Source organism: Mustela erminea, chromosome 3 (genome assembly GCF_009829155.1).
Source record: "Mustela erminea isolate mMusErm1 chromosome 3, mMusErm1.Pri, whole genome shotgun sequence".
Lineage (NCBI taxonomy): Eukaryota > Metazoa > Chordata > Mammalia > Carnivora > Mustelidae > Mustela > Mustela erminea.
The window spans coordinates 13740739-13751776 of record NC_045616.1 but is presented as its reverse complement, the minus strand read 5'-3'; the positions used below and the strand labels follow the sequence as shown (position 1 = coordinate 13751776).

General features: G+C 36.5%; 1 protein-coding gene across 4 annotated transcripts in view; it reads left to right on the top strand.

Moving 5' to 3' along the window:
• The window catches only part of CNOT6 (CCR4-NOT transcription complex subunit 6), a 76840-nt gene that overhangs the window by 53745 nt on the left and 12057 nt on the right, over window positions 1–11038 (top strand). For 3 of the 4 annotated variants that reach the window (XM_032335264.1, XM_032335263.1, XM_032335266.1), the window contains 3 exons: window positions 732–817; window positions 10587–10691; window positions 10773–10841. In XM_032335264.1, the coding sequence (XP_032191155.1) occupies window positions 732–817; window positions 10587–10691; window positions 10773–10841 (260 nt within the window). The remainder of the gene's footprint in view (window positions 1–731; window positions 818–10586; window positions 10692–10772; window positions 10842–11038) is intronic. The other variant, XM_032335265.1, reaches the window with a different exon arrangement.

The window sequence follows — 11038 nt, the reverse complement described above, 5'->3', positions numbered from 1 at the left end:
GACAAATAAAAGTTATTGGAGAAAATTGTGTCTCACTGTTGGGTCTTTTTTTTCCTACTGAAGATTCCTTTGATAGTTATAGTTATCTGTACCAAAAAAAGTCATTAAAATAACCATTGGCAGTTAATATAGCTGCCATTATTACTAAATTGAAATTTTATTTAGTTTGGAGAAGTATTAACAATAGACTTAGTTTTGTAGCTGTCATAAACTATTTTCAGTTGGTGCTACATGATCATTTTAATTCTCCTTTAACAATTCATGTGTTACTTTGTTTATCATTTTCACTTTCTTAAAACTGTGTGGTAGACTCCATGTGTGCTGGGTCAGTGCTGCTCCTGGGGTGGCATGTGGACTGTGCAGTTGCAGATGGTGTCGTCGGCCTACAGTGACATATGCAACATGTTAGAGTAGTTTTATATCTGTTGAATTTAATGCTCTTTAAAAATTAGGGCTTGTGTCTTGTTGGTCTGATTTTTTTTCTCATCTCATTTTTCTAATAATTCATTTTTTCATTGTGTTTTAAAAATGTATTGGTCTGTGGCAGTTTGGGATTATTTTGTTTTTTGTTTTTTACCATCTATTGTTTGTGAAGCACTGTACTAGACATTGGAATATGCAATACAGTTTTTTCATTCTTACAAGATTATATTCTTAGAAACCATATTGCTGATTTTAGCTATGAGTTAAAAGATGATATATCTTCTGACATGGAATTTTTATGTCCACAGGGAACTCCATTTAAATAACAACCTGTTACGAGTTCTACCTTTTGAGCTGGGAAAACTGTTTCAGTTGCAGACTTTAGGCCTGAAAGGTATGACTTCCTGTATTTGTGTTTCTTGGGGTTTGTATGTATGTCTTTGAGTCTAGAGAAGCCATAATAGGGCTTTCTTTTGCTAGGGGTTTGCAGGCTCACTCCTCCCCAAAATTCATCGGTTCCTTAGATATACCCCAGTGGTTTTCTTTCTTGTCCACCTGCAGACTGTCTGTTAATCTTTGTATTCTCCTTCACTCCTAGCCCAGCTTTGCTTTCTATCCTTTGTTTTGATCAAATCTGTGTTCTGATGATGCATTCCTGAAGTCATACTGTATTTCATCATACTATAAACAGCTTTTTTCCCCATTGTATTCAAAACTCAAAAAATGGAGACTCACAAAGTGCAGAAATCAATGAGTAAAAAATTTTTGAGCCATTTGGACCTGCTAGTAACAATCAGTTTTTGATCATTTTTTTAAGACTGTAGTTTTATGAGGACTTCATTACTCCATTAGAATTTGAGGGCATAATTGATCCATTGAGAACTATTGGGAAATATGTTTTTTAAATCAGCAAGATTAAAAGTCATTTAATAAAATGTCATTATTTTTTTAATCACATTAGGTGATTCTTTGCCAATCTTGTATCCATCTTACCCTATAATAAATTCTTAAATTTATTTCACATAATGAAGTCTTTAAGAATTGTACTCTTTATTTCTTAAGTATATGTAAATAGTGGGGCACCTGGGTGGCTCAGCGGGTTAAGCCTCTGCCTTCAGCTCAGGTCATGATCTCAGGGTCCTGGGATTGAGCCCTCAACTGGGGTCCTGCTCATCGGGGATCCTGCTTCCCTCTCACTCTCTGCCTGCCTCTCTGCCTACTTGTGATCTCTGTCTGTCAAACAAATAAACTCTTTAAAAAAAAAAAAGACATTAAAAAAAAATATGTAGGTAGTAAAATTAGGTTTTTATTCCTATAAATTCATTTCATATCATAAAGATAACAGTAATTTCACAAAAACAAATGAAATGGAAAAACATAAATCATACCTCTACAGATGTATGTAAAACCATATTCAACAAGTATTAGCTTTACAAATGGTTCTTTGGAAAGTGTTTTTCTGTGTGGGCTGGACTTGGCTGAGGCTTCTTAAAATAGACGTCTGTAGATCTGTTCTGTCACCCTATGGTGAGCGTACTTTTGACATTTTCTTATTTTAACTTTGCAAAACAATGTAAAACGTAGCAACATTTATCTGTATCCTGACAAGAATTAACAATAGTGCGTCACTTTTGTCACCGTTTTCTAATGCAAAAGAAACAGGACATTACAGAGTGTGAAAACCCTCTTCTTCAGGTCCCTTTCTCATCCCAGAGGCAGCTACTATTTTTATGTCCTCTTAGTAGTTTCAGGCTTTATAATCTTGCATTATTTATTTTACAAACCTTTGACTCTATTCATTTCTCTAAGGATTCACAAACTTTATTTGAAGTGAGGGTCATCAGTCATAGATTTTCACATTGAGTTAATGTATATGAAAGCCTTTGAAGTATTGGGGACGGGTAGGACAGTCTTTGAGGCACCTTAGTTTTTGAGGCTCCCTTGATCTTCCATTTCAGAAAAATCCTCTTCATGTTTGACATCTAGGTTTCATGCTGCTTTCTCAGAAGGATAGTTTCACTGATTGTACCTTTCTTTGGACAAATCCTCTTTAGTTTTTAGAGCTTGCCCCAGCTCATTGTTAACTTCAGACAACCACTGATATGTTTTCCATTTATATAGTTTTGTTATTTCAAGAATATTGTATAAGTAGAATCATGCTATATGTAACCTTCTGAGATTGGTTTTTATCCCACTTAGGTTAATTCTTTGGTGATTCACACAGGTTTTTGCGTGTTTTGCTCCTTTATATTAATGAGCAGTGTTCTGTGGTATGGACATGTCATGGTTTGTTTAACTGGTTACCTGTTGAAGAACATCTGGCTGGTGTCCAGTGTTTGGCTATTATGGATGAAGCATGAGCTGCGTACAGGTTATTATGTGAACATAAGTGTTCATTTCTTTAGAAGTGCCTAGAAATGCAACTGGCTCAGTCATACGTTAATGTCATGTTTAGTTTTTTAGGAATTGGCCAAACTGTTTTCCAGGGTGGCTGTACTATCTAACATTTTCACCAATGATAAGTGAGTGATCCAGTTACTCGGAATTCTCACCAGCTTGGTGTTGTCACTGTTGTTTTTTTAACCTTTCTGATAGATGTGTATTGATATCCTCACGGGTTTTGTTTTTTTTTTAATTTCCCTGTTAGCAAAAGGTATCGCACATCTTTGCATGAGCTTATGGGTCATCTCTATGTCATCATCTATGGCATAGTTTTCTGTCTTTGTCATGTTCTATCCAATTGGACTCTTGGTTTGGGGAGTCTGTAGTATATTCTAGATACTAGGCCTTTGTCAAATATGTGATTTGCAAATATTGTTTTCCCAGTTTGGAGTCTTCTTATCCACTTAACACACCCAGTTCCAGTGCTGGGAGGCTTTCCCCCACACCAGCAAGCCATTCTATGACAGCAGCTAGAGGTCCTATAATTCAGCTATATTCTGACACTACCTACCCAAGGATAGCATCAGATTCTACAGCTAAAAGGGTCCAGTCTTACATGATGGCTCCTTGCCTGTGGTTCTGACCAAGGTTCCCACAAACCCCCTCTTGCATTCGATTAATTTGTTGGAGTGGCTCACAGTAATCGGGAAACCTGTTTACTCACAAGATTCCCAGTTTATTATAAAAGGATAGAACTCAGGAACAGCCAGATGGAAGAGATGCGTAAGGCAAGGTATGGGGAGAGGGCACAGAGCTTCCATTCTCTCCAGATACGCCATTCTCCCTGAATCTCCATGTGTGCACCAACCTGGAGCCTCTTTGAACCCCACGCTTTTGAGTTTTTACAGATCCTTCATAACATAGGCATGATGACTGAGCCAACTTGCAGCCCCCTTCCCCTCTGGAGTGAATGTTCCAGCTCTCAGTCATATGGTTGGTTCCTCTGTCAACCCAGTCTCCAGTCCTTAGGTGAGGTCTGAAAGTCACTTTCTTAACGTGACAAGAGACATTGTACAACTTCTTCTCTTAGGAAATGTTAATGGTTTTAGGAACTTTAGGAAATAAGGACCAGATATGTATTTCTTATTATAAGTCACAATATCACACAGGGTCTTGTATGTAGCAGAAGTTTTTAGTTTTGATGAAGTTGTTTATCATTTTTTCTTTCTATGGATACTGCTTTTTGCTGTCAAGTCTGAGAATGCTTTGATTAGCTCTAGAGCCCAGAGATTTTCTCCTGTCTTTTGTACTGAAGGTTTCATGGCTTGGGTGCCTGGGTGGTGCAGTCGGTTGAACGTCCAACTCTTGATTTCAGCTCGGGTCATGATCTCAAGGTTGTAAGATAGAGCCCCACATCAGACTCTGGGCTCAGTGGGGAGTGTGCTTGAGATTCTCTCTACCTCTCCCTCTGTCTGCCCCCGCCCAAAATAAATAAATCTTTTTAGAAAAAAGTTTCATGGTTTTATGTTTTACATTTAAGTCTGTGATCTATTTGGAGTTAAAATTGAGCTAAAAGCAATGAGGATTAGTTGAAAGTTCATGCTTTAGTCTGACTGTCCAGTTGGTCTAGCACCATTAGTTGAAAAGTCTATCCTTGGTTGAATTGCATTTATACCTTTTCCCAAGATTAGTTGGACATATCTGTGTGGATCTATTTCTGGATTTTCTTTTTTCCATGTAGGTATGTATGTGATGTATGTGTCTGTCCCTTTGCCAATAGTTACTTGAAAGTTGAAATAGGATAGTTCAGTCTTGAAATAGAATAGACAGATTCCTCTATTATAGTTGTCTTTTTCAAAACATTTTAATCTGTTTTAGATTCTTTGCTCTTTGCTTTTCCATATACATTTAGAATAATCTTGTGTATAGTTACAAGAAATATTGCTGGGATTTTAATCGGAATTGTGTGAAACCTGGGATCAAATTGGGGAGAATGAATCTTCTCCATGAACATGCCATGTCTCTCCCTGTATTTAGAGCTTTGATATTTGTCTTTAGTATTTTGTAGTTTCTGGTATAGAAGTCATGTAAATGTTTTGTTAGATTTATTTCTGTTTTTTTTTTTTTTTTGAGCAATTATAACTGATAATGTATTAAATTTTGCTGTCCATGTGTACATTCCTGGGCATATAGAAATACAGTGGATTTTTTTTCTTTATCTATTTCATCTACCCTTCCATTCCTCGCCCCCCACCCCGTTCCCTTTGGCAACCACCCATTTGTTATCTCTGTTTAAGAGTTTGTTTGGTTTTTGTTTGCTTGTTCATTTGTTTTGTTTTTTAGATTCTGCTTATAAGTGAAATCATGTAATATTTCTTTCTCTGTATGACTTATTTCACTTAGTATAATATCCTGCAGGTCAATTCATGTTGTAGCAAATGGCAAGATCTTTTTTTATTATTATTAATGGCAGAGTAATATTCCATTGTATGTTTGTACCACATTTTTATCCATTCCATACTTGGGTTCTTCCATTTCTTGGTTATTGTAAGTAATGCTACAGAAATAGAAGTGTATGTATCTTTTCGAATTGGAGTTTTGTATTTTTGTCTTGTATCCTCCACTCTGTTGAATTCATTTCTTGTTTTAGGAGTTGTTTTGTTTTGTATTTTTGTTTTTGTACACTTCTTGTTAAAATTTTTGGGAATTTTCTATGTAGTAGAAAATTATGTCATCTGCAAACAGGGATGATTTTATTTCTGTTTGTCACTGAGAGAGAGGTAAGAAAGCACAAGCAGGCAGAGGGAGAAGCATGTTCCCCACTGAGCAGGGAGCCCGATGTGGGACTTGATCCCAGGACCCTGGGATCTTGACCTGAGCCAAAGGCAGACACTTAACCAGCTGAACCATCCAGGCTTCTCTTTTCTTGCCTTAATGTACTGACTAGAACTTCCAGCACTATGTTGAATAAGAGTTGTGAGAACAGTCATCCCTCTTTTTCCTAATCTTTCAAAGTATTCTGTCTTCACTGTTAAGTATAATGTTAGCAGTAGGTATTTTATAGATTGTCTTTATCAATTTGAGGACATTTCCCTCTGTTCCTCCTTTTCTGGAGTTTTAAGTCATGAGTGGTTTTTTAATTTTTCCAGATGCCTATTTTGCATCAGTTGATATGATTATGTAATTTTGCTTCTTTACCCTTATAATTGATTTCTGCATCTTGAACCAGCCTTGTATTCCTAGAATAAATCCCACTTAGTCATGGTTCTGATTCTTTTTATTTATTGCTCACTGTTGTATGCTAATATTTTCTTAAGGATTTTTATTTATTTATTTTTTTTAGCAAGAAAAAAACATACATGGCAATTTATTTATGTGAAGGTAGATGTTGTCCAGTGTTTTGTTTTGTTTTTTTCTTTTTTTCTGATTTTTTTTTTTCTCCATATGGGTGGGGTGTGGAACAGGCAGAAGAAAACAAATCTTGGTTTCCTTCTGGGTGGCACCTGTTCAAGTTTAAACCCTGGCAAGAAGCACTTATGTTCTGTTGCTGGGTAGTAAAGGTGTGATGTTTGAGCTTCCGCTGCCTCTGCCTTCCTGCCTTTGATCATGCAGGTGTCCTGAGATGGTCTTGGATTTACAGATAGCAAGATCTGACTCTCTTTTATGGCAGGACTCTGGATTTGTGAAGGATAAAATGATTAGGCTTTTTAATTGGGATTTTTCTTAATTTATCCAAATGCTTTATTATTTAGTAGGTTCCGGGGATACTCCTTTCTTAAGGATTCTTGATTCAATTAGATATTCAAGGGGTATTTGTCTTCAGTTTTATTTGTATGCTCACTGTCTGGTTTTGGTATCTAGGTAATATAAGCTTTATGAAATGAATTTGAAAGTGTTCCCTCATCTTCTGTTTTCTGAGAGTCTATAGAATTAGAGTTAATTCTTTAACTGTTTCCCAACAAAAGAGATTTCCCAACAAAACAATATGGGTCTAGAGATTTCTTTTCTGACAATTCTTGAGATTTTATTTACTTACTTATTTATATAGAGTGAGTGCGTGCAGGAGCAGGGGGACGTGCACAGGAAGGGAGAGAGAATCTCAAGCGGACTCCACACCGAGTACGGAGCCTGACGTGTGGCTGGATCCCACAACCCTGAGATAAGGACCTGAGCTGAAATCTAAGGGTCTGACTCTTACTTAGCACACTGAGCCACCCAGGTGCCCCTCTTTCATGGTAGTTTTTAAATCATGAATTCATCTCCTTTAATAGATATTTGGGCTATTTAAATTACTAGGTGAGTTCAGAGAGTTTGTATTTTTCAGGGAAATAGTCCATTCATATAATGTTGTTAAATTTAGGTGTGTAGAGTTGCTAATAGTATTCCCTTCTCTGTTTGATTTCTGTAGGGTTTGTGGTGATACCCCTTTCACTTTTTATATTGGTAATTTCTGTTGTCATTTACTTTGTCAGTTTTGGTAGAGATTTACTAATTTTATTGATCTTTTTAAAAAATTTCTTTGATTCCTATTCTTTAGTGCTTTGAATTCGTCTTTTGTGCTTTCAGTTACTTTATTCTTTCTAGGTTCTTAGGATTGGAGTTTAGATTATTGAATTGAGTTTTTTTCCTTTGCTAATGTATGCATTAGGTGCTCTAAATTTCCCTCTTGGCCCTGTGTTAGCTGTGTCCAGCCACAAATACTGATATGGTGTGTTTTCATTTCACTAATTCAGTGCATTTTCCTCTTTGACCCACAGATTATTTAGAATTTTCTGAGTGTTTCCATATTTCCCTTTTGTCTTTCAGTACTGATTTTTTGTGTGATTCCCTTGTGGTTGAAGAATTCTGTATGACTTGAGTTCTTTTAAATTTGCTGAAGTTTGGTGGTTTATGGCCCAGGGTGTTGTTTATACTAATTTATGTCCCTGGGGCCATGGACAAGAATATGTATTGTGCTGTTATTGGGTAGAATGATCTGTAAATCTCAACTGGATCCTATATATTAACCTAGTTAGTATCTGTTGGATTGATGGTGTTTGGAGTTTTTTTCCTCTGGTTCTGTCGTTGAGATGGGTGTTAAAGTCTCCCAGCGTAATTGTAGATTTTCTCTTGTTCTTTCAGTTCTGTTAGTTTTTGCTTAAAATATTTTTCAGTTCTGTCATTTTGTGAGCACATGTTTAGAATTGCTGTGTGTTCTCCTTTACAATAGGTGATGCCACTCTCTGTCTCTAGTAAATTTATTTTCTCTGAGATCAACTTTATCTGATACTAATTAGACACTAATGCTTTCCTTTGATTAAGATTTTCATGACATCTTTTCCCTCCTTTTCCTTTCAACCTGTTTATAGTGTTGCATTTGAAGTGAGTTTCTTGTGGAGAACATACATAACTTATCAAATCTATTAGTGCTATCATTTTGAGTGAAATACAGAATCCCTAACTCTTTTTTTTTTTTTTTTAAGATTTTATTTATTTATTTATTTATTAGTCAGAGAGAGAGAGAGCGCGCGCACGAGCGTGCACAAGCAGGCAGAGTGGCAGGCTGAGAGAGAAGCAGGCTCCCCGCTGAGCAAGGAGCCCGAAGCGGGACTCTATCCCAGAACCCTGGGATCATGACCCGAGCCGAAGGCAGCAGCTTAACCAACTGAGCCACCCAGGCGTCCACTCCCCCCCCCCCTTTTTTAATAGATTTTTATTTATTTACTTATTTAGAATCCCTAACTTTTTAAGACTTCCCATTTAGTCCCTGTTTATGGTATCATTGTCTTAAATATTTTCTATACCTATATTTAGAACCACACCAGTATTACAAAAATATTTTAATGGCTGAACATAAGTCAGAAAGCTTAAGGGAAGGAAAGCCTATTATATTTGCCCCCTTCTGAAGACCACAGTCTTTTTTTCTTTTCTAGTGTTCCAAGGTTCGTTCTTTCATCATTTTCCTTTGTATTTAGAGAACTTCTGATTCTTTTAGGATGGATCTGCTGGCAATAGGTTCTCTTAGTTTTCTGTGCTCTGAGAATGTATTTATTTTTCCTTCCTTCCTAAAGGCTGTTTTCACTGGGTATTGGTTCTGGGTTGCCAGTTCTTTTCTTTCAGTGCTTAAAAATCTTGTGCCACTTCCCTTTGACCACTGTGGCTTGTGATGTGAAGTCTGCTGTGATTCAGAGTGTGTTATCCTTAGAGGTAGTGTGTTTTTCTCTGGCTGCCTTCAAGAGGTTTTCTTTTTCTTTAGTTTTCAGAAGTTTAATTATGGTGTGGCTTGCTGTGCATTCTTATAAGTGTGTCCTGTTTGGATTTTATCAGACTCTTGGATCCGCAGGTTTATTTTTCTTTCCAAATTTGGGGGATTTTTCAGGCATTATTTCTTTGAGTACTGTTTCAACTCAGTGCTTCTTGTCTGTGCTTCTACCCTTAGAATTCTGTTGTGGTCCCACATGTCCCGGAGGCTCTGTTCATTTTTTTTTGCAGTTTTCTTTCTGTTGTTCAGATTGGGTAATTCTTACCGTTCTGTCTTTGTTTCACTGATTCTTTCCTCTGACCCTCTGTTTTGCTGTTGAACGCATCCACTGAACTTTTATTTTATGTATTCTGTTTTGCAGTTTTAATATTTTCATTTTCAAAAACATGTTTTGTTCATTTGCCAAAACTTTTTCTTTGCCGAGTCTTCCTGTTTTTTTCATTTATTTCAAATATGTTTTTGCTATTTCTCATTAAAGCATTTTTGTCATGACTGCTGTATTTACATCAGATCATGCTAATGTTTTTGTCATCTTGGTGTTGGACTTTGCCTTTAGTTTGAAATCTTCTTGGTTCTTGGTATGATGAGTGATTTTTACTTGAAACTGGGCATATTCAGATTACATTATGAAACCCTGATCTTACTCAACCTTTTCTTTTTGCTGGCTTTCTCTAAAACTGCTCTGGCAGGGAAAGTAAGGGGGCAACATCTTTGAAAATATTTTTTCATTTGGAACAGTAAGGATCTTACAGTTACTTTACAATGATTTATAAATTGTTTGTTTTCTTAAGTCTATAAAATTTATTAGTGGAGCTGTGGCATCCAGGACAATATATCCCCCCCTTGTGTGGCATGGGTAGGAACTTCACTGTCCAAAGCAGTTCATTGTACTGTTAATTTTCGAAGGCACGTAAGAAATCCTTCTGAGAGGATTTGAGACTCTTGTAGATTCATGTAAATCATTGCTCTTGCTTTCATTTCTGGTACTTCGGAAACAGTTACTGAATTTACAGATGGCACACAGCCCTGGGGTTTTCCCCTTTCCTTAATGACTTAGTCTTAAGCCAAATCTGTCCCATCTTGTTATTACTTTATTTAGTAGAATTTTTTAAAGACTCTAAGTGCCAACTACATTTGTCATTAGGATATCTCCTTGTTAGCTTTGTTGCATTCTTAAGTTTTGATTCGCTGATTCGTTATAGTGGCTCTCTTTTCCCTTGTCTGTCCCTCCTTCCCACTCTTCCCCTTCTGGTTTCACTGGGGTTTGATCATCGTAAAAGTGTTGTTGAGGCAGGGCCAGATACAGAGCAATGTTAGGTCTCTTCTACATTGACATCAATCCACAATAATCATTTTCTGGCTACTTCTTTAGAACATGATATGAGTCATTTTTATTCTTCTCTTCAAAAACTGGTAAAATATTTCCTCTGGTTTGGTATATTACTAGTAACTATATACATTGTTATGGTTGATCTGATAATTTTGGAATACTTTGTTGCATTTCTTGGTTTCATTTTACCTATTTAAAAAATACTTCCAGGAAATCCACTTACCCAGGATATATTGAACCTCTATCTGGAACCAGATGGAACAAGAAGGCTACTGAACTATTTGCTTGATAATTTGGCAGGTACTGCAAAAAGAAGTAAGTGGTTATTTGTTCAAACAATTTTTTTAGGAAGATGTATAAGAATATTGCTTAATTTTGTGTTTTATATTCAACTAGTTTCAACAGAACAGCCACCTCCAAGATCTTGGATTATGTTGCAAGAACCAGACAGAACAAGGCCAACTGGTTGGTAGCCTTATATTTTTTTAACTTATTTTTACTTGGTATTATAAATCTAACAGTGTTGTTGGCGTGGGTTAGATTACAGGCTGTGTTATAGTTGAATGCTTAGGATTGATTTGGTTTGAGAGATTATAATAAAGACTTAATTGTTACTTAGTTGGCCTCTCTCCTATGCCATAGGGATGCTGTGGAGCAGTGCT